The following is a 26,425-nucleotide window of genomic DNA, read 5'->3' on the forward strand; positions in this document are numbered from 1 at the left end:
ACTGGGCTCTCTTCCAGGAAAGGTGGGACCTGTATAGAAGTGATAGTTTGCACCTGAACTGGAAAGGGACTAATATCCTAGAGGGAAGATTTACTAGTGCTGTATGGGGGCAGGGGCGGGGGGCGGTTGTTGTTTAGGGTTAGGGTATGGGAACCAGGGTATCAGAATAGATGATGAAGCTGTGGAGATGTTGTTAAGACCTCAGACAAGGTCAGGAATCAAAGATTAAACATGTGTGACTGATGTCCTGAACTGTGTATATTTCAACGCAAGAAGTATCGTAGGAAAGGCGGATGAGCAGTTTTGGGCCCCTTATCTAAGAAAGGAATGCTGACATTGGAGAGGATCCAGTGGAGGTGCACGAACCCTCTGAGATTAAAAGGCTTGTCATGTGAAGAGGGTTTGATGGCTCTGGGCCTCTACTCACTGGAATTCAGAAGAATGAGGGGTGAACTCATTGAAACCTATCGAATGTTGAAGGGCCTTGATAGACTGGATGTAGACCGGTGGACACAGCCTCAGAATAGAGGGGTGCCCTTTTAGACAGATGATGAGAAACTTCTTTAGCCAGAGAATGGTGAATCTGTGGATTTTGTTGCCATAGGCGGCTGTAGAGCTCAAGTCATTGTGTATATTTAAGGCAGAGGATGATAGATTCTTGATTAGTCAGGGCATGAAGGGATATGGGGAGAAGGCAGGAAATTGGGTCTGAGAGGGAAAATGGATCGGCTGTGATGAAATGGTGGAGCAGATGGGCTAAATGGCCTAACTGTTCTGATCTCTTATGGTCTTATGAGCTCAGGACATGGATCAACACCTGGAAATATGATCATTGTAACCATTAATGACACTTGGTCAGAGGAGTGGCAGGACTGGCAGCTCAGTATTATGGGGTTCCATTGTTTTAGATGCAACAGAGCTGGAGGGATTAAAGGAGTCTGAGAAAATGTCATGGCGGTGCTCAGTGAGGACAGACTGGAGAACTTATCTAGTGAGGCATTATGGTCAGAACTCAGTAATAAGAAATCTATGACCAAGTTAATGGGGCTGTGTTACAGGCCACCAACAGTCCAAGGGATTTGGAGGAAATAATTTGTAGACAGATCACAGACTGTTGCAAGAAACTTAAGGTTATTATAGTAGGTTCTTTTAACTTTCCATATATTGCCTGGGATTCCCATTATCTAAAAGGACTAGATGGGACAGAATTTTGCAAACGTGTTCAGGAAAGTTTCCTTAATCAGTATGTAGAAGTCCCAATGAGAGAGTGTGTGATACTTGATCTACTATTAGGAAAAGAGTCAGGGCAGGTGATAGAAGTTTGTGTAGAGGATCCAGTGATCACAATGCCATTAGGGTCAAAGTAAATATTCAAAAAGATAGGTCTGGTCTGCAGATTGAGATTCTAAATCTGAGAAAGGCCAATTTTGATAGAGCCAGAAAGGATCTGGCAAGTGTGGATTGGGACAGGCTGTTTTCTGACAAAAGTGTAAGTGGGATGCCTTCAAAAGTGAAAATTTGAGTATGACGCTTGTATGTGCCTATCAGAATAAAAGGTAAAAATAACAGGTTTAGGGAACCTCGGTTTTCAAGAAATACTGAAGCCCTAAATAAGGGGGGTGGGGGGGGAAAGAAGAGGTGCATTTCATTGCAGATATAGGTAGGTAGGAACAAATATGGTGCTTATGGAGTGTAAGAAATGCAAGAGAGAACTTAAGAGAAAAACAGGAGGCTAAAAAAAAGGCATGAGATTGTCCTAGCAAAGAAAGTGAAGGAGAATCCTAAGGGATTCTACAGATATGTTAAGAGCAAAAAGATTGTAAGGAACAAGATTGGTCCTCTGGAAGGAAAGGCAGCGGATGCTCTCCACGAGGACTTTAGCAAGGCTTTTGACAATGTCCTTCATGAGAAGTTGGTTAAGAAGGTTCAGTTGCTTGGCATTTAAGATGAGGTATTTAATTGGATTAGACATTGGTTTTGTAGAAGAAGTCAGAAAGAATGGTAGTAGCAACACGTACAACAAGCTAGAGGAACACAACAGGTCGGACAGCATCTGTGAAAATGAGCAGTCAACGTTTTGGGCTGAGACCCTTCGTCAGGACTGAAGAGGGAGGGGGCAGGGGCCCTATAAAGAAGGTGGGGGGAGGGTGAGAAGGAGAAGGCTGGTAGGTTCCAAGTGGAAAAACCAATCAGAGGAAAGATCAAGGGGTGGGGGAGGGGAAGCAGAGAGGGGATAGGCAGGAAAGGTGAAGAAGGAATGTAAGGGGAAAGCACTATGGGTAGTAGAAGAAGGCGGAATCATGAGAGAAGTGATAGGCAGCTGGAGGAGAAGGCAGAGTGAAACTGGGATGGGGGGAGGGAATGACCAGAAGTTGGAGAATTCAATGTTCATGCCCAGACGGTATATGAGGTGTTGCTCCTCCAACCTGAGTTTGGCCTCATGGCAGTAGAGGAGACCATGTATGGACATATCCGAATAGGAATGTGAAGCAGAGTTGAAGTGGGTGGCAACCGGGAGATCCTGTCTGTTGTGGCGGACGGAGTGGAGGTGTCCGATGAAGCAGTCCCCCAATCTGGGTCAGGTCTCGCTGATGTAGAGGAGGCTGCACCAGGGACACCGGATGCAATAGATGACCCCAACAGACTCACAAGTGAAGTGTTGCCTCACCTGGAAGGACTGTTTGGGGCCCTGAATGGTGGTAACAGGGGAGGTGTATGGACAAGTGTAGCACTTATGCTTGCAGGGATAAGTACCAGGTGGGAGATCTGTGGGGAGGAACGTGTGGACCAGGCAGTCACGGAGGGAATGATCCCTGCGGAAAGTGGAGAGGGGTAGAGAGGGAAAGATGTGCTTAGTGGTGGGGTCCTGTTGAAGGTGGCGTAAGTTGCAGAGGATAACGTGCTGGTTCCGGAGGCTAGTGGGGTGGTAGGCGAGGGCAAGGGGAACACGGTCCCTGTTGTGGTGACGGAAGGATGGGATGAGGGCTGAAGTGTGGGAAATAGAGGAAATGCAGGTGAGGGCATCATTGATGACAGCAGAAGAGAAACCACGATTCTTAATGAAAGAGGACATTTGAGATTTCCTGGAACGGAAAGCCTCATCCTGGGAGCAGATGCGGTGGAGGCGGAGGAACTGGGAATAGGGAATAGCATTTTTGCATTTGGCAGGGTGGGAAGAGGTATAGCCGAGGTAGTTATGAGAGTCAGTGGGTTCATAGAAGATGTCAGTGGACAGTCTGTCTCCCGAGTTGGAGACCGAGAGATCAAGAAAGGGGAGAGAAGTGTCTGAAATGGACTAAGTGAATTTGAGGGTTGGGTGGAAGTTAGAGGCAAAGTTGATGAAATTGATGAGCTCAGCCTGGGTGCAGGAAGCAGCACCAGTGTAGTCGTCAATGTAGTGGAGGAAAAGTTGGGGAGCAGTGCCAGTATAGATTTGGAGCATAGACTGTTCCACATAACCAACAAAGAGGCAGGCATAGCTGGGGCACTTGCAAGTGCCCATAGCTACACCCTTGGTCTGTAGAAAGTGGGAAGAGCCAAAAGAGAAGTTATTATGTGTGAGTACCAGTTCCGCCAACCGGAGGAGTGTGTTGGTGGTGGGGAACTGGTGAGGTCTATTGTCAAGAAAGTAGCGGAGGGCTTTGAGGCCTTCTTGAATGGGGAATGGAAGTGTAAATGGATTGGACATCCATAGAGACAATGAAGCGGTCGGGACCAGGGAACCGGAAGTTATTGAAGAGGTGGAGGGCATGGGATGTATCCCGGATGTAGGTGGGGAGGGACTGAACTATGAGTGACAAAATGGAGTACAGGTAGGCAGATATAAGTTCGGTGGGGCAGGAGCAGGCTGAAACTATGGGTCTACTGGGACAGTCAGGCTTGTGGATCTTGGGAGGAGGTAAAACCGAGCAGTGCAGGGTGTGGGAATTAGGAGTTTTTTGGCTGAGGATGGAAGGTCTCCGGAGTTGATAAGGGCGGTGATGGTATGGGAGACAATGGTTTGATGTTTTTTGGTTGGGTCCTGTTCCAGGGGTAAGTAAGAGGAGGTGTCAGAGAGCTGCCGTTTGGCCTCAGTGCGGAGAGAGTGGAGGGCAGTGCGTTCAGAGGGAGTGAGGTTGGAACAGGAGAGAGGAGTGGTGAAGTTGAGACGGTTGATGTCTCGGTGACAGTTGGAGATGAAAAGATTGAGTGCAGGTAGAAGGCCTGGGGGTCCAGGAGGAGGGAGGAGGGTTGAAGACGGAGAAGGGGTCATCAATAGGGGGAGGGGAATCCTTGTTAAAGTAGTAGGCTTGGAGATGTAGGCGATGGAAGAAGAGTTCAGCGTCATGGTGGGAGAGAATGGTAGTAGATGGTTGCCTCTCTGACTCAAGGCCTGTGGCTAGTGTAGTGCTGCAGAGATTGGTCCTGGGTCCATTGTTGGTTGTCATCCATATCAATAATTTATCTAGATGATAATATGGTTGACTGGATCAGCAAATCTGCAGATAACACCAAGATTGTGGGTGTAGTGGACAGTGAGGAAGACTATCATGGCTTACAGGGGATCTGACCAGCTGGGAAAATGGGCTGAAAAGTAGCAGATGGAAGTTAATGCAGTCAAGTATGAGGTCTTGCACTTCGGTGGCACCAACCAGGGTAAGTTGTAAACAGTGAACAGTTTGGGCACAGAAGTGCGGTAGAACAAAGGGATCAGGGAATTTAGGTTCATAGTTTACTGAAAGTGGCTTATAAGGTCATAAAGGAAGCTTTCCTAGGTCAAAGTATTCAGTACAGGAGTTGAAACATTGTGCTGAAGATGTACAAGACATTGGTGAGGCCTAATTTGGAGTATTGTGTGCAGTTTTGTTCATCTCTATACAGGAAAGATGTAAATAAGGCTGAAAAAGTACTGAGAAAATATACAAGGATGTTGCTGGGTCTTGAGTACTTGAATTAAAAGATTGAATACATTAGGACTCTATTCCCTGGAATGTAGAAGATTGAGAGGAGATTTGATAGAGGTATACAAAATTATGAGGGGTATAGATTGGGTGGGACTACAACCAGAGGTCAAGGGTTAAGGGTGAAAAGTTTAAGGGGAACATGCGGGGAAACTTCATTCGGGGGCTAGTGAGAGTGGAACCTGTTGCCAACACAAGTGGTGGATACAATTTCAACATTTAAGAGGAGTTTGGATAGGGACATGGACGGGAGGGATATGGAGACCTTTGGTTCAGCTGCAGGCTAATGGGTCTAGGCAGTTAAAATAGTTCCGGATGACTCCATTACGACGAGTTTGCATTGTATTGTTCAATTCTGCTAATAAGTCTCTCAGTTTGTTTCAATACCTGCTGTAATCATGGTATTTAAACACCACACATTTTAAATTCAAAATCCATTTTTGTATTCTACTTTAAATCTACTTTGAATTTTTGATACCTATGATAGGTCTGATCTGTATCAACTGTCATCTATTCTAAACTTAAACTCATAATATCTTGAAATATTCCTGATGGCATTTTGCTACTTTGAGCAGTTTTTAAAATATAAAAAAATGAGTATACATGTAGATTCTAAAATCTACTGCAGGAAAGAAAATTAGCAACATTTTTTATTGTTTTTATAGGAATGGGGCTGTTGGAATGTAAATAACCACTACATACTTGTGCTATTACCTTTAAACAAGAGAAAATCTGCAGATGCTGGAAATCCGAGCAACACACACAAAATGCTGAACCATCTATGGAAAAAAGTACAGTCACTGTTTTGGGTTGAAACCCTTTGGCAGGACTGAAGAAAAAAGCTGAGGAGTAGATTTAAAAGGTGGGGCGAGGAGAGAGAAACACAAGGTGATAGGTGAAACCTGAAGGAAAGGGGATGAAGTAAAGAGCTGGGAAGTAAGTTGGTAAAAGAGTCAGAAGGCCATGGAAGAAAGGAAAGAGAGGAGCACAAGAAGATGGGCAAGGAGATAACGGCGAGAGAGGGAAAAAAGGATGGGAAATTCAGAAAGTTGGGGGGCAGTACTGGAAGTTTGAGAAATTGATGTTCATGCCATTATGTTGGAGGTTAGATGTTGTTTCTCCGACCTGAGCGTGGCCTCCTCATGACAGTGGAGGAGGCAATGGATGGATATATGGGAATGGGAAGTAGAATTAAAATGGGTGGGCACTGGGAGATCCCAGTTGTTCTGGCAGATGGGGCGTAGATGCTTGGTGAAGCGGTCTCCCAATCTTTGTTGGGTCTCACCAATGTATGGGAGCCCATGCTGGGAGCACCAAAAACAGTAAATAACTCCAACAGACTCACAGGTGAAGTGTTGCCTCACCTGGTAGGACAGTTTAGGGTCCTCAGTGGCAGTGAGGGAGGAGGTGTAGGGGTCGGTGTAGGACTTGTTGTGTTTGCAAGCGTAAGTGCCAGGAGGGAGATCCGTGGGGAGGGACGTATGGACAAGGGAGCTACATTGGGGGCCGTCCCTGCAGAAAGCACAAAGTTGGGGAGAGGGAAAGATGTGTTTGGTGGTGGGATCTAGTTGGAGGTGGCAGAAGTTTTTGGAGAATTATGTGTTGGACGTGGAAGCTGGTGGGGTGCTGGTGAGGGCAAGGGGAACCCTGGTAGTGTGGGTAGGAGCAGACATGGAAGAGATGTGGTGGAGGAAGGGAAGTCCCTTTCTTTGAAAACGGAGGACATCTCCTTCATTCTAGAATGATAAACCTCATCCTGAGAGCAGATGCAGTGGAGGCGGAGGAATTGGGAAAAGGGGATGGGGTTTTGTACAGGTGGGGTGATGTACAGTCCAGGTAGCTGTGAGGGTCTGTTGGTTTATAATAGACATCGGTGGATAAGCTGTCCATTCTCTGGAGATAGAGGAAGTGAGATCGAGAAAGGGAAGGGAGGTGTTGGAAATGGACCAGGTGAATTTGAGGTCAGGGTGGAAGTTAGAGGCAAAGTAGGTGAAGTCGATGAATTCAGTATGGGTGCAGGAAGCAGCACCAATGCAGTCATTGATGTAGAGTGGGAAAAGTGCGTGATGGTCACTAGTATAGGCTTAAAACATAGACTTTTCCATGTAGCTGACAAGGCGGGCATAGCTGGGACCCATGCGAGTGCTCATGGCGACCCCTTTTGTTTGAAGGAGGTGGGAGGAGCCTATGAGGAAGTTGAGAGTGAGCAAGTTCTGCTAGGTGAAAAAGAGTGGTGGTGGAGGAGGGGAGCTGGTTAGGTCTGGTGTCCAGAAAAAATGGAGAGCTCTGTGGCCTTTCTGGTGGGGGATGGAGGTGTAAGGACTGGATATCCATAGTAAAAATATGATGATGGGGGCCAGGGAACTTGAAATCGTAGAAAAGATCAAGAGTGTGTGAGGTGTCAGGGATGTAGGTAAGAAAGGACAGAACTGGGGGATAAAACAGAGCCGAGGTATGCCGATATGAGTTCAGTGGGGCAGGAACAAGCTGAAACAATGCGCCTACCTGGAGAAGTGGGTTTGTGTATCTTGGGTAGGAGGAGGCACGGGGTGCGGGAACTATGAGGTTGGTGGCGGTGGATGGGAGATGTCCATAGTCAATAAGGTTGGTGATGGTGTGGGAGACAATGGCCTGGTGCTTCTTAGTGGGGTCCTGTTTGAGGGGTAAGTGAGAGGTGGTGTCTGAGAGTTGGCCTCGACAAGGTAGAGGTCAGTATGCCAGACTACTACAGCACCTCCCTTATCTGCGGGTTTGATGGTGAGATTAGGATTAGTGCGGAGGGAATGGAGGGCAGAGCATTCAGAAGTAGTGAGGCTGGAATAGGAGAGAGGAGTGTTAAAAGTGTAGGTTGTTAATGTCCATCAGCAGTTGGCAATGACAAGGTCCAGAGAGGGCAGAGGACCAGGGCGGGGTGTCCAGGAAGAGCAGGAGGCTTGAAGATGGAAGAAGGGTCATCAGTGCAGGGTGGGGAGTCCTTGCCAAAGAAATAGGCTCGGAGACGGCGGCAGCTGAGGAAGAGCTCAGTGTCATGGCAGGTGTGGAACTCCACTTCCTCTAGCTCCAGCACCTTGTGTGTGTTGCTAAGCTAGTACTCTACACAGTCCAACATCATTTTCTTGAGTGCTTGCATTCTTCATGTACAAGGGTATTGGGCATCAGAACTAAATCCCATTCTTTTCCTTGTTTAATACTAGTTGTTGCAAAAGTAAACTTTCTTCCAAAGTTGATGGACTGAGAAAGAGCTGTCACTTTGTTTTTATGAAGGTTATATGTTTCACCAAAGAAGACAGCAACAACAGACCGAGACCCTAAGGTGCAAAATCCTCTGAAATGGTGCAGACAGGTGCTCGATCATCCTAGCCCAGAAACTGAAGCCGCCTGCCGCAGTCTTATGTGCCGACTTGATCAAGGTAGGTTATGTGTGCAGGCTGGATAAGCTCCATAAGCAACTGTTACAAATTTGTAATTTTGACTGGATCTACTCCAATAAGGGAGAATTATATCTTGGTCGTAATTGTCTGGTTTTGTGAAATCGTGATGAATGTCTATTAACCTCTGTATTGTTGATGGTAAGTAATTCAGGACAATTTTGCCCTCCAAGGAGCACTTCATCAGGTGCCCTCTGTGATTAAAATTTGAAGAAGCACTGAATAATGGCACCATTACAAAACTAAACTCCTTTGGCACTGCATTGAAGTATTGGCCTGATAATATGCTTAACCCCCAAAAATTATCCTAATAAAACAGTATTCGAAGAAATGTGGATCCACGCTTCTCTCATACCTAATTGGAGACAAGACTTGATTACTGAACTGCAGAAGTGGGTGAAGAAGTTGAAATTCAGCACTAGTGCGCAGAGCAAAAGTAAGTTGTGCAGGAGATTGCTTGAACAACATGGGTTGAAAGATAATATTAGAAAGAACATGATGGGCAAGCATTAGAGAACCATTCAAAGCCTTACGCCAGCTCTAAATAAAGCGATTACTTAGCTATTTAGTTGTCAACCCTATATCCTAAACAATCCAGAACACTTCAGTTGGCATCTGTAACCTCTTGTTGCAGTGCTATTAGATGACCATTAACCCTGGTATGAAAGGATACTAATGTATTTTCTTGTCATTCCTAACTAACTAGCTCAACTTTTCAATTACGATTTACTCTATGCCTTTTCTTCCAGATTTCTTGAATGCTGGGTTTTTCATTGTTGCCAGCTTGAAATATGATATGCCTTGTATGCACAGCAGGTTGTAACCGCTGCAAAAGCAATCTAATTCATAGCTTGCAATAATGAAATGGTATTAAGGTGAAACATTGCTGCCTGTACGTTGTCACTGATGCTAACTCACATGTAGAGCCCTTGATGAGTGAGGTTCTTCATGGGTTATTCTTGACACAAGATAATCTTGCAAGAGTGGTAGTGTTATTAAGCTGGTAGGGAATTGCTATTACTCTAATAGTGTTTGTGGTAAGTATTTCCAAATGCTTTAATTTTGTTATATTCAATTTGGGGAAGGTTTTAACTTGTAGTAAGTATGGTGTGATGTATATTTGATGCCAGTTAAACTGCCCTATGATATAGGTGTGGTTAATCTATCTGCATTTGACAGTTTCTGACTATAGCCAATTTTGCTAAATGCTTCTAAATTATAAGGAACAACACGAGATTCTCATCGATGTAAAATTTGGGGCAAAAAAACAAACCCAAACTGGTTCATTTCCTTTTAGAAGCCAATGTGAGTATCTCCACTATCGTCTAAATGTGGATCCAAACCTAAGCAAGTTTTTTTTTAAAGTATCATGCCAATATTACTTTGTGCATTTTGCATTTGTATCTAACTATGCATGCATTTGTGCTTTTCCACTCTAGCCAACAGATGGAGAAACATCTATTGCACTCCGTTTTCCTCATCCTGTGCTTATAGCTCCAATACAGATGTCACTTCGTGTAGCAATCTCTTAAACTCTACTGGTTTCCTCAAAGCATCTACTAAAACAGTACTAACCTATGGCAGTTCAGGTACAGTATACCTGTCCATTAATATAGGTTTTTATGGACCATTTGCAATTATTAATGTTGCTCTTCCCTTTATGCAGAATGGTGCATGTTGTGTTGGACCTTCTTCCAGGTTTGGTCAGTGTAAGATTTGAGATTAATTGCATGAAATTTGCTTTTTGGTTAGCTTGCATGGCTTTTGTAAAAAAAACTTGCCGGTATGGTACATTTAAACACTTCTTTCAAAATAGAATATTTGAATCTTGAGTTGGGAACTAAAGCGCAAATTATATGTACAAGTTATTGGTGTTGTGGGTTTAATTTGAAGTTTAGTATTTAAGAATATAAGATTAGCCACTTACCCCTTGTGCCTTCTGCACTGATCAAAATACAGTAAAGGCTAAATTTTTTACTTCAGTGTCACGTTCCCCTGAACTGTCCTCATTTCCCTTGATATTCTTTATCCAAAAATCTTATCAGTCTTGAATATATTCAGTGACTGGCCTTCTGTTTCCCTCTTTGTGAAGAAATTTCTTCTGTCTTGAATGGCCAGCTCTGGGGGAAAAAACAGAAATTTTGCAACAACTCAATTAGTCAAGTAGCATCTATGGAAAGAGAAGCCAGTTAATGTTTAGGATCACAGAGTTGTCATCAGACCTGGTACAGGTACTGCTGGGCTGGCTGAGTCCTTACAGTAACACACACAAAATGCTGGACAAACTCAGCAGGCCCAACAGCATCTATGGAAAAGAGTAAACAGTCCATGTTTCAGGCCAAGATCCTTCAGGACGGGAAAAAAGAGATTAGAAGTCAGTGTGAAAATGCTACCCCCTTCTCTCAACTCCTTTGTACCTGCCACATCTGCTCTCAGGATAAGGCTTTTCATTCCTGAACTAATGAGATTTCCTTCAAAGAAAGGGGATTTCCTTCCTCCATCGTCAATGCTGCCCTCACCCGCATCTCTTCCATTTCACACACATCCATTCACCCATCAGGGACAGGGTTCCTCTTGTCCTCAGCTACCAGCCCATCAGCCTCTGTGTCCAGCATATAATTCTCTGTAACTTCTGCCATCTCCAGCGCAATCCTTTCACCAGGCACATCTGGGTAGCCTCCAACCTGATGGCATGATCATCGATTTTTCATTCTTTGGTAATTGCCCTCAATCCCAGCTTCACCATTCACCATTCCCATTTCCCCCTCTCACCTTATCTCCTTACCTACCCATCACCTCCCTCTTCCCTTTCTTCCATGGTCTTCTATCCCATCAGATTCCTCCTCCAGCCCTTTATCTCTTTAACCAATCGACTTCCCAGCTCTTTACTTCACCCCTCCCCCCTCCCAGTTTCACCTATCACCTACTACCTTGTACCTCTCTCCTGCCGCCACCTTCTGATTAGGGAGAGTAGACTTGCACGTGGTATTGTAGGCATGGTCTCACTAGATGCCCATATAATTGCAGTAAGACATTTTTATTCTGTGCATAAATCTTTAAAGGCCAGTGTAACGTTCTCGCTCGGGTGTAACGAAACCCAAGTTAAATGTCGAGTTAAACCGTAGTCAATGAAAACAAGGTCGCAGTAAGATTAACCATTTACTGTTCACTCTTCACATTAACGTATGGTGAAAACTGTTGATAAAACAACACAAGATTGGTACAGTATTTGATTCCTTCTAGATATCACATTTACATCGTGAATACTTGCAAAGGTAAAACTACAACAACTACATTACATTAAAGTGCAGCATACAGTCAGAATCTATCTACGCCATTGACTGCTTTAAATACACTTCAACGCAAACTATCCCGACTCTTTAACTAACGAAAACATAAACCTTATCGACCGTCGTTACTTTTAACAGAATCAGCGTTAACATTTTAATTCAACATATCGATTATCTCATGACTTATAGCGTTGCTTTCACTATGTTTCTGGTGCGTAGAGAGAAAACTCTGCTTGCGCTGGACTGTCACATGTGAGAGCGCCCCCACCCTTGCGTTTATCCCAAACCGGTATTTTCCCACAGGATGCGGCGAAACCGGATGTGACGTCATCACATGCCGCGATATATTATAGACAATGAATTTACTTAAACAATCCTAACTTTAACTAAAAAATGCTAACAAACGAATTACTAAGTGAAAATATTATAAACTAAATAACTGCCATAAAGGCAGCACAGCCAGCATGCTCTTTTCTAATATCTATATTAGCTTTGATTCATCTGCATGGTCATCCAAGTCTCTCAGAGGTTTATCACTTTTTAAAGCCTTTTTTTCTACTAGAGTGTTCAGACTCTCAATTTTCCACATTGTTTTCCAACCATTATGTCTGATCTAGTCACCGTCTGTGTTTTCCCTGAATTCCTCTGCATTCCTCACTGCCACCTAACTTAGTGACACCTGTGAATTTGTATATATTATACTTGCCACCCCACCCCCACCTCAGCCCAGTTACTGAGATTGTAAGCAGCTATTGCTCCAGCACAAACCCCTTTATCACTAGTAAGTGTAGTCATCAACCTGAAAAATGATTTGTTTATCCCTGTTGTTTTGTCTGCTAACCTATCAGTCCGTGCAAGTTCATTACCGCTTAATAACATGAACTTAAATTTAGTTTTTTAACCTCCAGTGTGGTGTCTTGGAGAGCTTCCAGCAAATTCAAATAAGCTGGATATACAAAGTGGCTACACAGCTTGATAGGGTGGTTAAGAAGGTAAATGGCATGCTTGCCTTTATTAGTTGAGGCACTGAGTTCAAAAGTCAGTAAGTTATGTTGCAGCTTTATTAAAAAAAATTTAGTTTGGCTGCATCTGGAGTATTGCATATGATTCTGGTTACCCCATTTAGGAAGAATATCGAGGCTTTGGAGATGGTGCAGAAGAGGCTTACAAGGATGCTGCCTGGATTAGAGTGGCATGTGCTATAATGCGAGTTCGGGCAGACTGGGGTGGTTTTCTCTGGAGTGGTGGAGGCTGATGGGGGTTTATAAGATTGAGAGATATGGGCAGACATTATCTTTTTCCCTGGGTTGAAATATCTGATACCAGAGGGCATGCATTTAAGGTGAGAAGGGGTAGGTTCAAATGGGATGTGAGGGGCATTTTTTTTTAATGGAGTGACGGGTACCTGGAATGTGCTGCCTGGGGTGGTGGTAGAGACAGATGCATTAGAGTGGGATTCACAGACATTTAGATAGGCACATGAATGTGAGGAAAATGGAAAGATATGTATGTAGTGTAGGCAGAAGAGATTAGTTTAATTGGCCATTTGATTACTAATTTAATTGGTTCAGCACAGCAGTGAGAGCGGAAGGTCCTGTTCTTGTGCTGTACCTGCACCTATACTAATACATTTGTTATTTGCTTCTGATCTGTCAAACATTCTAAAATATATCAACTTGTTAAAGAATGTTCTGTGGAGCCGTGGGAGCACAGGTTAATTTAATTTGCATGTTAAATGAACTTCCAGATGTAGTTATAATACTTAGGTCCCGAGTCTTTTTTTGGTAATAATTACCTTTCTTTCTTGATGTCCTAACTCTTATTGGATTATGGTCCCACGATCGTTCTTAAATACTTAATCCATGTAGTACAGATGCTGGAAGTCGAGGCTTTTAGCTTTCTGTTTTTGATATGTGACTCGCAGTAAGAAACTATCGCAGTTTATTCAAGAATAGAATCCAAACTTGATCTTGGTGTATATATACATAATGATTCCTACGTTATTGTTCTGGCTTGGAATCAGTTGAGTCCTGTCAATATCTAGAAAAGAACTGAATGTAGTTTGTGCAACCAAGAACCCAATCGTCTGATTACCATAAAGCAATAGAAAAATTACACATTGCAGACTGGCTATTTTATTTAAAGCCTTGTTCAAAGATTTATACGTTAAGGATGAAATGGGATGAATTGTAAGGGCATGTATAGAAATTTTGAAGTACAGCAAATAACCTTGATGCTTTGTTCTTTGGAAGAGCAGTTTACTCTCTCTCCTTTTTCCAATTATTATAGAATAACCTTCCTTCACCTGTTGCGTGGTCTTCCAGATCCTAACAATTGAGTAAAAGCCACTTCTTTCTTTAGATATTTTACCAAGGATTTAAAATCTTTGACACAGTTTTTTTCTCTGTCTGAAGGAATTAATCCTATCTATTAACTCTAGCAGAAGCTGTTTGATACACTATTCCACAGACTCAAAAGCTGGTGTGTTCTTGATAGACTTGTTGATTAATTTGATAAATTTTTTGCTGATGTCCGAGCATAGTGCAGAAGGTGTGCTATACTGTCTTGGCCTTTCTTCCATAAAGAATCTAAGTCATACAGCTCAGGAATAGGCAAGTTTGACCCTCCTCCATGTTGACAGTAATGCCTATCTATGCTAATCTGATTTACCAGCATTAGGCCTGTATCTCTCTGCATCTCATATCTAAGTACCTGTCCAAATGCTGTAAATATAACACTACGTTTCCATTGGCAGGTGGTTTGCAATACCTTTTGTGTGGGAGGCGGGAAGCATGTCCATTTCGATTTCTCCCCCGCACCTTAAACCTGTGCATTCTTGTTCCAGACCTGCCTGCCCTGGGGGGGGGGGGGGGGGGGAATACTATCTTTCTGTGTTCCACATAACTTTATAAACCTTTAAGTTGGCCTTCTACATTCCATTAAGAAGCTAGATGCTCTTTACACTCTCAGGTGGGTGTATAATATTCCTTGATGCTACTTGAGCAGGAGAGTTACTCCTTGGTGCTTTGCTGTGTAGCCCCCCCCCCCCCCCCACCCAAAAAAAAGTTCCCTGGATAAATTATCTGGTCATTATCTCATTGTTATTTGTGGGCATGTGTGACTTGTCTGCCAAATTTTCTACATTCCTACATCAACTCCACTTCAAAAAGTACTACTTTGGGTTTTATGCATTTTTTTGTACCGGGCTATGGTTGTAGAAGGCATTATGAAAGTCACTTTCTTCCCTATTGTATGAAAGCCTCTGAGTTCTGTTGGGTTACTTATTAGTATATTGTTTAAAAAGGCTAATATGGGTTTGAGGCTGGGGGATGGAGAAGTAGTCATTCTTAAACATACCAGACCAGGGAATGAAATAAAGGAAAGAAAAATAATTGCACATTTAAGGAGCACTTGGTTATCCCAAAATAGTTTACAGCTAATGAAGTAAAGTGTAGTTGCTGTAATGTAGCAACATAAATCAATTTGAATTCCATAATGTTTTCAAATGGCAGTGAGCAGATTTTTTTATTTAAAATAAATAACACCCTTGCTGCTCTTCAAGAGTTGTTGCAGACTCGCTGTGCTCACTTGACAGGGTAGCTTAACATTCAGAAGTCAGAAACCGATCAATGCAGCAACAATGAATACTGCAGTGGGTGTCAACCTAGATTTTGGAGCACTGATTTCTGGCATGAGGTTTGAACTCTCTCAAGCAGAGATTTATTAGATCATTGAGGGACTATTGTAGGCTTAAACAAAACAGTGTTTCAACTTTGATATAGTTGCTTTGTGTTTTTTTGCATGTTTGGCTAATGAAGTGATGTGAATTCAATAGCTGACTGTTCTAGTACAGTCCAAGTATTTGTTGTTCTTTCATATGCAGTCAATGGTAGTTGGCTACCTTTGTATCCTTTCCTGTAATGCTGTCTTTGGAAATCTTCTTTCTCTGTTCTTCATTCATCTTTTTTGGTCCTAAAGGTTATCCATCCATTCCCTTAGCACTAAGTTCCCAGTCATCCATTGATAGTGAACTAAGCACTTCTGATGACTCTATCTCCATGGGTTATAAGTTGCAAGATTTAACGGATGTCCAGATCATGGCTCGATTGCAAGAAGAAAGTAAGTAGAATTACATTACATGACATTTAATGTATGTTCTATTGTGGTGCAACCCAGTTGGAGCAGTGAATTAATAACAGATATTGGTAATAGATATTGATAGAACTTGGGTGTGTCCAGGTACTGGTTTTCAACTTAAATTGCGAATAAACCTTTTGCTTCTATGCGTGCTGTCTGACCCAGCAGTTTTGTTTTTGCTCTACATTCCAGCAATTGTAGTCTTTTGTGTTTGAAGTTTGTTGAGGTTTGAAACTGAAGGTAATTGAAAGGGGGAGGAATAGGCTGACATTGGGGATCTTGTGCACTGATTTTTTATTTTTTGTTTTTAGGTCTTCGTCAGGACTACGCCTCCAGTTCAGCATCAGCTTCTCGCCGTAGTTCCAGTGCTTCTCTAAATTCCTTGAGAAGAGGTACCTATAGTGATCAGGAGTTTGACACTTACAGTCTAGATGATGAAGATGAGTATGATTACTCTTTATCTCAACGCAGCGTGCACAGATACTCCCCTTCACCACGAAACTCACCTCGATCACAATCTCCAGTTAGAGGAGCAGCAACTCCAGGAAGAGTTCGGCCATCGCGACGCTGTTTGCAGGGTCGTGTAACTGAACTGATGAATTATACAAAAAATCACGGTACGACATCAATTTTAATCATTAGATAAATGGAATGGGGGGTTCCAAGAGCTTTTATTTGAGAGTACAAAATGAGCATGGATTCTTTATCAATATAATTTCTGTTCAGGCCGGAGAGTGCTACTCTGCCCAAATGCTTTTGCATTTTTGTTTTTGCTTTGTATATGCAATATTTGCATCTCCAATAATGTATAATATATTGTTTATCCTTAGCTACTCTAAGAGCATTTGAGTTGACCACAGGAGTGTGAGACTGGAATTGTATGTAGGTTTGATTTGGTTTAAACACTTGTCTTGTTACTTTCCCTGACAGAGGAAATGCGTCGTAGTATGCCCAATCTGGCCAAAACTGGAATTCGATGCTCTGATTCTGGTAGGAGCAGTCGAAGCTTTGAATCTAATTTGCAAATGCCCAACAGTCGAATCTCAAGGTTGCAACAGTCTCCAGCAGGTATGTCGCATTGGATCTTACATATATACCTGTCCATATGTATCAATCGTACCCACCTCAACCACTTTCTCTGGCAGTTGGTGTCTTATTTACTACTTGCTGTTTCTTTTGGGGGAGGAAAAAAAGTTACCTTTTGTTTTTATTAAACCTTGCAACTCCAACCTTGTAGTTATGTACTTTAGTTTTAGATTCCATAACTCCTGGGGAGAGGAAGACCACTTGCTCTGTCTGTGCCCTCAGATTTTATATAGCTGGTTGACACTGTGATGGAAATTAGTTTGAAAGAACTTTGAGGTGGATGTTTCGCCAAGCTCAATCACAAGTTACTAATGTGGAAATTTTGAAAAAAATCATAGAGCATGCAGCTATAATATGCAAATGTAGACTTGATCAAATTCTGAACCTTCAACCATTTGTGTAACTGAGAGCAATGAAGTACTAAGAAACTTCGCCACATGAACCAGCTCAGACAATAACATGGATTTTTATGGAAAATGGGAAAAATACAAACCTGAGCTCCATGTTGTAATGAAAGGTGGAAAAAGTGCTGATACTACTTTCAAAAGTCAAATTTAACGTCAGAGGAATGTATATAATATCATCCTGAAATGCTTTTTCTTCACAAACATCCACAAAAACAGAGAGGTGCCCCAAAGAATGAACGACAGTTAAACGTGAGAACCCCAAAGTCCCCCCAGTTCCCCCTCCCTCATATAAGTGGCGACAAGCAATAATCCCCCTCCCCACCCCACCGGCAAAAAAAAACTGCACCCACTACTGAGCCGAAGTGTGAGCTAAGCGATAGCAATGACGCAGACCAGAGTTACCCAAAAGGCCTCGCATTTCATCCGACATTGACAAACCACAGGTTCTCTCTCTTCTCCTGGCAAGGGAGAGGGAGGTGTCCCCCATTTTCACAGTGAGCGGGAGACATAACAATGACCCGCTGGTTTATGGTGTTAAAAGTACGTATCGTCGCTTTTTCTGAGCTCTGTGTCCGAAGATCTCAAAGACCTCAGGTCTTCGGGCCCACAGCGAAAGATTTTCCGGCCTCGCCGACAACACACGTGTCTCCTGCCGTGACACCGACCCTTGATCCACCCATCTCCAGAGCACTGAGATCTTAGGCTTCCAAACATGAGCGAGACTCGAGGCATGTGGAATAGCAGCCCGAGAACGGGTCCCATTCCCACAAAGAACCTAAGCCTACGTGTCTTCAAAAGAACCCTGAAAGGGAAAAATGAAGATATTAAAGGTAGAAATAGAGCTGTTTCTGAAGATGCAAGCAAAGGAGTTGCCGGTAGGCACCATCATTCCTCCTAAGCTTCGCCTTCATCCAGTTGAACAGAAGAATGACAAATGTATAAGTGGGATTTATCACTTTTCTATTAGAGATGTATTTTTTCAAAGGTAGACATTATCCTGCAGTGGTCTAGTGAGGTCATAGATTGTATATTTTCAAAAAGAAAGATGAGTGGAAGAAGACACTTTTCTAGTTTTGACCAAGGTTATCTGAAAAGGAAACTGCTCAAATTGAGAAGTTTTAAATTGTGCTGGAGCACTGCAAGCTGCTTATTGGTAGAATAAATGGATTTTTAATAGAATTTTATTTGTAGAATAAAATGGATTTGGCTATGCTTGGTGCTTAGTAAACTTAAGGTAATACTGTTCATTTTATTGAAAAATTACTAGCTTTTCAAATATAACTTGTGGTCAGAATTTGTTTACATAGAAACTGCTCCTTGGGGATGGAAGGGAGAGAGAATAATTGGTGCCTTATTCATTTCTACTATTGCTTCATCTAGGTACACCTACTGGAAAGCTCAGGTTTACTGGTAATGGCAATCAGACTTCGTTCTCTAACAGACAGCCAGTGAAAGCAATTGCTAATAGTAACTCTCCCTTAACGACAAGGCATTCAGTGAAACCGACAGGATACCCAGGCTCTGCGAGTACTGTTCGTCGAATCCAGTCTCCCACTTGTTCAGGCACTTCAACCGGTATTGCCTCCGCCGGAAGGTCTTCCAGTTCAACACCTGTAGCAAGGAGCATCCCAACGAGATCGCGAGTTACATGCACTGCCACAACCACCGTCTCCAAGAGCAAACTCTTGCAGCCTGCTCGGAGGCAAGTCTAATGTATCAATGACTTTTGAATTAAGGGGATAACTTGACAGTGAATGCTTATTCTTTGTATTCTTTAAATAGTGGTAAAGGATTGGTTATGGTTAAGATGGATGTAGTGTGACTAGATGAGCTACTGGATCTAGGAATGGGTGAAAGAGTCCTTAAATGTGGGTTGGACATTCTGTATGGATGGAGGGATTATGAGAGGATAGAAAGTAAGAGTGAACATGAATTGTGAAGGAGATTGAAATCATCACATTGAAGGAAAGATTTGAAAATGTGTAGTTTTATGGAATTTGCACTGACAGATGAGTGCTAGCATGTTGGTAACTGGTTTATTAATGTCACAGATCACACAGATCATTTGAAGCCATAAGTACAGTACATTAAGATGGTGCACAGGGAAAAGCAATAATGATGCAAAATAGTGTTATAGTTACAAGTTGCAAAAGCCATGACAAATTAAGGTCAAGTTCATCTTTATTATATTGAACAGAATGGTGAGAACATTGTCTCCCCCCTCCCCCCTCATAAAGTCTGCTGGATGTGAGGCTGAGATGGGATGTGGTAAAGGTATTCCTATTGTGAAAGTACATCAAGAACCCTCAAATTGATCCATTAAAGAATGCTGACTCTTTCCACCTCTGATCCTCCAATGAGGACTGGCTCAGGCACCTCGGTTTCCTTCCCCTGAAGTCAATAATCAGCTTTGCTGACATCCCCACTAACGTGTTTGAAAGAAAGTATAAAGTTATGCCCCCTCATTGGTGATTGTCAACCTGGGGTAAAAGGTGCTGGCTGTCCACTTTATCAATGTCTCTTATAATTTTATACACCTAATGTTTTGGATTGAGCATCAATTGTCAAAACAATGAAAGAAAAAAAATAGCTTTAAGTTGTAGAGCTGAGGGGTGGATTGGGACAAATCCATTCTTTTCCCAACATTGTCCAATTTAGCAAATCTTTCTCTTCTACAGTTCTAATATATAATCTTCACCTGACCAGCTGAGTGTTTCTAGTTTCTAGATTTCCAGCAGTTTTTGGCTTTCGTTTACCGAGGGTATGTGGAGATGGTTAAGGTTATCTTTACACTTGTGCTGAACACTTATTTAAGCAAACAAAATGATTTGCAGACTGTATTTTCTTTCTAAATGTTAAATTACTAAATTAACATTTTTATTATCAGAACTCTGCAACTACCGAAGACGCACAGTACTGTGACAGAAGAGAAGTGGAAAGAAGGCTGTTACTGAAGAAGGCACAAAGTTTTGCAAACTTCTGGCATTTGAAAGCCCAGCTGGCTGGGCCAACTTCAAATAAACAGGAGAGCAAAGTCCAGTTTCTGAAAATGGAACTATTTTGTAAAGATAGGTTTTAAATATTAGTGGCAAAATGTTCCAGGGTTTTGATTCCAGGGTTCGTATTGATTGTATCGTCAGCCCAGTTGTGTAAAGCCAGGTTGTGCCATTAGGTACCTTAAATTTACTAGTTTACGTATTTATGCATTGCAACCCCAAACTGACGTAGAACATGAAGGTGGAATTATGTAAAAGATCTTTAGCAAAAGCTATCACATTTTGCCTTGATGCTTTTATTGTCTTAAAATCTTTTTACATTCCTATTTTAAATGAGAGCGTATCACAAAATGGGAACAATGCTTGGAGTATTTGAAGATTCCTTTGCTTGACTATGTTCCTAAGTTTATAATTAATGTAAAGTTTTCAATAAAGTGACATTTTGTGTTAATGTTGCCATCAGGATAAACTGCATGGACAGCTCGACTCCTGTTCCCCACAAGCGGCTGTGCAAGCAACCACCACAATGTTCAAGGGTACTTAATAACATCCTTACAATGTCACAGTGCGGAGAAAGCTGTTGACTACATTTCTAAGTACAGAGATTTATCTGTGAAGTGAAATCTTGAAAGACAGCACTCATTAGGACAAATGTGATGTAGTATTTCCTAGTGTTACATAAACATTAATCAGCTGTAACTGTACCACAGGCTTCCAAACTCACAGCATGACTGAACTGTGGAGTGTCTGCTTAAAATGATTTTGTTCTGAATTTAGGGGACCAATCTGTCTGGGCCATTATTTCTCACTTCCAGGCTGTTAACTATTTTGTTAGAGCAGAAGTTAAATTTGTCAGCAGTTTTACTACTGTAGGCATGTGTTGTATATAGAGCAAAAAGTGGCTTTGTATCACATTCTGAATTTTCAATTCAAGAGCAAATTGCACCAGGATCACTCGTTATCTAAAACCAACTTGAGGGCGGGCCAACAAATTCAATTTATGGGTCTTATTATTTCAAATTAAATTAAATTTATTTAGTCCTTATTGTTTACTATGGCAGACTGAAGTAACGTGCTTAAATGTTTGCCTGTTTACCTGAGGTAAACTGTATCAATCATCATTTGAGTCTGTTGGAATTGCGCTAGTTTGGCTCATTTGAATTATTCTGTTTAGTTAGAAAATTTCTCTGCCACTTTCACTTCTTTGTACCACTTTACATGCCGTCATGTTTTAGTTAAAGCTTTTGCAGAACAGTCTCTTGATCAAAGCTCTACTCGTCACTTTCTTCCTCCTGCAGCCATAGGCTTGTTTGTTCAACCTTTTTAAAATTAATAAATATTGAAAAGTTACAATATTTTATGAAAAGCACTGTAGGTATGTACAAGACACCAAGTCGTTGCTGCAGGCAAACATTTCTGCATTTTGCTTCAGATTTTATTCTGAGGAAAATGTGTGTTGTAGAAGTATATAGTTTGATGGAATGAGTGACTTTTATTTAATCAGCATGACATGTTCACACTCAATTCCCCTAGTTGGATTTGGAGGGTAGACCGCCCCAATTGCACCATCTTGGGTTAAAGAAAAATTTCAGAAGTAGAAGGATTAGTTGCAAACTGATAGGATTGTACGATTCAGTCTTCAAATGTTTCATGTACAACAACACTGAGTTAGTAATAGTCTGTGCTGTGTTGTGGGTTTTACTATTACTGTCTTCAAGCAGCTGATTTACATGACCAATTTTTATTTTATTTTAGTTCTTACAGGACGTTACTGAAGGATCTTTGAATTTGCGTATCGCGGAGTCTTTATAAGATGGTGTTAAGTCTGATTTTTATTCAGTTGTACACCAGCATGAAGTCGTGTTTTTTCTTTCTTCACTTTGCTTGCAATAATGGGGTAATAAATGTAAAAGGCATTCAATGAATATTTCAGTTAAATGAAGCTTGTTTTATTTTCTTCTGTGCAAGTTCTTAACCACTTGATTTGTGGCAATGTCTTCCTTTTAATCTCAAAGTCAACTTCAAGCTTACCACCTTTTCATCTCTTTAATAATGTTACTTAAATCTACTTTGCTCAACCAAGCTTTGTGATGATTTACGTGGCTCTGTATTAAAATTTGTTCATATTGCTGTGAAATGTGTTTTACTCCCATCAGCAATATATTAAAAGAAAGTTAGGGTAATAGTGTTATTTCCCCCAAATCACAGGCCATCGTGCAAGAGTAGGATGTGACAGTGTCTAAGGCCCAGCTATTTCCTGTTGCTTCAATGACTTTTATCACAAGGTCAAAAGTGAGTATATTCATTCATTGGTTGCATGCTATACAATTCTGTACTCATTTCTTAGCAGATGAAGCAGTCCACATGTACTTGGAGCAAGACTTTGACAACGTTCAAGTCAGGACTGACATTTGGTAAGAAACACTTGTGCCATAAGTGCAAGGCCATCTCAATAGAGAACTTAATCATTTACCCTTTATCTGTAAAGAGTTCCATACCGTCAGTTGACAAGAGGTAACACACAAATTGCTGGAGGAACTCAGCAGGCCAGGCAACAACTATCGAAAAGAGTACAGTTGATGTTTCAGGCCAAGACCCTTCAGTGAGTCCTGCTGAAGGGTCTTGGCCCAAAACGTCAAAGTTCCTCCAGCATTTTGTGTGTGTTGCTTGTATTTCCAGCATCCGCAGGTTTTCTTTTGTTTGTGATTGACTGGAGGTAACCTTTGTAAATAAACTCACCTGGACTAACTACATTAATAGTGTGCATAAGAGAAGGCCATAAGGGATGGGAGCTGAAATTAGGTGGTTTGGCCCATCAAGTTTGTTCTTCCATTTCATTATGGCTGGTCCATTTCCCCTCAATCTCATTCTTCTGCCTTCACCCTGTAACCCTTCACGTCGTGAGTAATCAAGAACCTATCAAGCAACGCCTTAGGTACACCTAATGACCTGGCCTCCTGGCAAAGAATTCCACAAATGGCAAAGAATTCCACAAATTCACCACTCTCTGGCTAAAGAAATTCCCCCTCATCTTCGTTCTAAGTGGATGTCTCTATTCCGAGGCTGTGCCGTCTGGTCCTAGATTCCCTTTCTAGGAAACATGCTGTCTGTGCTTTTCAATATTCATTAGGTTTCAGAGAAATTCCCCCTCATTCTAAATTCCAGTATGTAAAGGCCTTCACATAAACCTCCTCTGAACCCTCTCGAATGTTAGTACATCCTTTCTTAGATAAGAGGCCCAATACTGCTCACAAATACCCCAAGTGAGGCCTCACTAGTACCTTACAAAGCCTCAGCAATACCTCCTTTTGTATTCTAGGTCTCGAAATGAATGCTAGCTAACATTGTATTTGCCTTCTTCACCACCAACTCAACCTGCATGTTAATCTTAAGGGAATTCTGCATGAAGACTCCCAAGTCCCTTTGCATCTCGGATTGTTTATTATAGATGTACAACGTGGAATAGGCCCTTCTGGCCTATTTAGTCATGCTGCCCAGCAATCCCCTGATCTAATCCTAGCCAAATTTCAGGACAGTTTAGAATGACCAATTACTCTCATCAACCAGTATGCCTTTGGAACGTGGGGGGGAAAGCCACATGGTCACAGGGAGAATGTCCAAACTCCTCACGGGCAGCGTTGGGAATTGAATCTGGGTCCCACACTGTAAACCACTATGCTACTGTCCTTCCCCATTTTAAAAAATTTTTGGCCAAATGGTCACACTTTTGTTCCTTCTACCAAAGTGCATGACCATGCACTTCCTGACATTGTGTTCCATTTGCCACATATTTGCTCATTCTCCTGCAGCCTCCCTGCCTCCTCCACACAACCTGCCCCTCCACCTATCTTCATATCATCTGCAAGCCATCAATTCCATCATCCAAATCATTGACACATACTGTAAAAAGAAGTTCCAACATTGTTCCCTACGGAACAGTACTAGTCACCAACAGCCAACCAGAAAAGGCTTTCTTTATTCCCATACGTTGCCTCCTGCCAATCAGCCAATTCTCTATCCATGCTATTATCTTTCCTGTAATACATGGGCTTTTGTTAAGCAGCCTCATGCCTTGTCAAAGGTCTTCTGAAAATAGAAAGTACAGCACCTCCTCCACCAATTCCCTTTTGTCTATCCTGCTTGTGATTTCCTTGAAGTATTCAACAAGTTGGTCTGGCAAGATTTTCCTCAGGAAACCATGCTGACTTTGCCCTGTTTTATCATGTGCCTCCAAGTACCCTGAGATCTCATCTTTAACAATTGACTCCAATACGTTACCACCAACTGAGGTCGGGATAACTGCCCTATAATTTCCTATCTCCTGCCTCCCTGCATTCTTGTAGAGTACAGTGACATTTTCAATTTTCCAGTCATCTGGAACTATTCATCTGATCCAGGTGACTTATCTAACAAGATCCTTCAGCTTCCCTAGCACCTGCTCCCTAATATTGACAAGTACACTCCAACTTCTGACATACAATTAGTGTCTTATCTGGGAAAAAAACTTCTGCCACACTTTTTGAAATTATTGGCTCGATTACCTTCCAATTTCAACTTTTCCCTCCTTAGGCTTTTAGTTGCCTTCTGTTGGGTTTTTAAAAGCTTCCCAGTCCTCTATTATATTATTCTCATTTTCTTTTATGTTTTTTACTTATCTTCTCAGCCATGGTTGCTTTATCCTGCCTGTAAAATACTACTTGGGGATACATCTATCCTGCACCTTCTGAATTGCTCCCAGTAACTCCAGCCATTGCTGTTCTGCTGTCAACTTGGCCAGCTCCTCTTTCATGTGGAGTAAAGGAGTAAATTCCCTTTACTCCACTGTAATACTGAAAGATCTGAGTTTGAGTGAGAGAAGCTAAAGTATAATATTATGATCACTGCCTCCTAAAAATTCCTTTCAAATCAAATCCCTAATCAAATCCAATTTGTTGCACAAGACCAATCCAGAGTACTCTTTCCCCTAGTTGTGTCATCCACAAGCTGCTCTGAAAAGCCATCTCATGGGTATTCTACAGATTCTCTTAAGATTCAGCACCAATCTTATTTATCCAACCTACCTGCATAGTGAAATCCCCAGGACTATTGTAATATTGCTCTTTTGACAAACCTTTTCTGTCTCCCATTGTAATTTGCAACCCATGTCTTGGCTGATATTTGGAGGCCTGTATGTAACTCACATTAGGGTCTTTTTACCCTGTAGTTTAACTCTACCCCCAAGCAACCTAAACCTACCTCTTTCTAAGGATTTGTTTTCATTCTTTACCAACAGAGCTACATCACTTACTGAGGTTTTGGCCACCTTCCTGTAGGTAGGTGACCAAAACGGCACATAATACTCTAAATTAAGCCTCACTAACATCTTGTACATCTTCAATGCAACATTCTAATTCCTGTACTCAATACTTTGATCTATGAGGCTTAATGTGGCAAAAGCTTTCTAAACCACTGTAACACAAGGGAAAATCTGCAAATGCTGGAAATTCAAGCAACACACACACAATGCTGGAGGAACTCAGCAGGACTGAGATGCAAATTGTTTCTCTACACAAGCTTCTGTCAGCTGACCTATCTCATATCAGTGGGACTTCTGTGTACTGATTAAGGAAACTTTGCAGAGCACACTTAACAAACTATGGGAGTTCCTGTCAGTATGTTTCTTGCAACAGTCTGCAATCACTCTACAAATGTGTTCCTCTAAATTTTGCGGACTGTTGGGTGATCTATAATAGAGCCCCAATATTGTGGTCATCCCTTTCTTATTGCTCAATTCTATCCATAAGGTGTCACAGATGAGCTCTTCCATCTGTCCTGACTGAGCACCGCTGTGACATTTCTGCAACTAGTAATGCCATCCGTTCCCCTTTAAACATTCCCTACTCTATCACATTTAACACAAAGGAATATTGAGCTGCAAATCCTGCCCACCCCTGCAATCAAGTGTCACTAATTGCTACAATATCATAACTCCATGTCTTGATCCTGGCTCAAAGCTCAACTGCCTTTCCTATAATACATCTTGCATTAAAATATATGCTACTTAAAAACATTAGTCCCACCATACTCAATCTTTTGACTCATAACTTTGAGTTCTCACCAACGTTTCTCCACAACTACTCCACTATCTGTAATGGCACTCTG

General features: G+C 42.0%; 1 protein-coding gene across 2 annotated transcripts in view; it reads left to right on the forward strand.

Moving 5' to 3' along the window:
• LOC140734405 (SLAIN motif-containing protein-like) overlaps window positions 1-22,421 on the forward strand; it is a 28,283-nt gene extending 5,862 nt beyond the window's left edge. The window contains exons 2-8 of one of the 2 annotated variants that reach the window (XM_073058308.1): window positions 8,205-8,350; window positions 9,808-9,957; window positions 15,637-15,777; window positions 16,107-16,412; window positions 16,726-16,863; window positions 18,669-18,990; window positions 20,176-22,421. In XM_073058308.1, the coding sequence (XP_072914409.1) occupies window positions 8,205-8,350; window positions 9,808-9,957; window positions 15,637-15,777; window positions 16,107-16,412; window positions 16,726-16,863; window positions 18,669-18,990; window positions 20,176-20,242 (1,270 nt within the window). In that variant the 3' untranslated portion in view covers window positions 20,243-22,421. The remainder of the gene's footprint in view (window positions 1-8,204; window positions 8,351-9,807; window positions 9,958-15,636; window positions 15,778-16,106; window positions 16,413-16,725; window positions 16,864-18,668; window positions 18,991-20,175) is intronic. The other variant, XM_073058309.1, reaches the window with a different exon arrangement.
• The last annotated feature ends 4,004 nt before the right edge of the window (window positions 22,422-26,425 follow it).

Source organism: Hemitrygon akajei, chromosome 10 (assembly GCF_048418815.1).
Source record: "Hemitrygon akajei chromosome 10, sHemAka1.3, whole genome shotgun sequence".
NCBI classification, from domain to species: Eukaryota; Metazoa; Chordata; class Chondrichthyes; order Myliobatiformes; family Dasyatidae; genus Hemitrygon; species Hemitrygon akajei.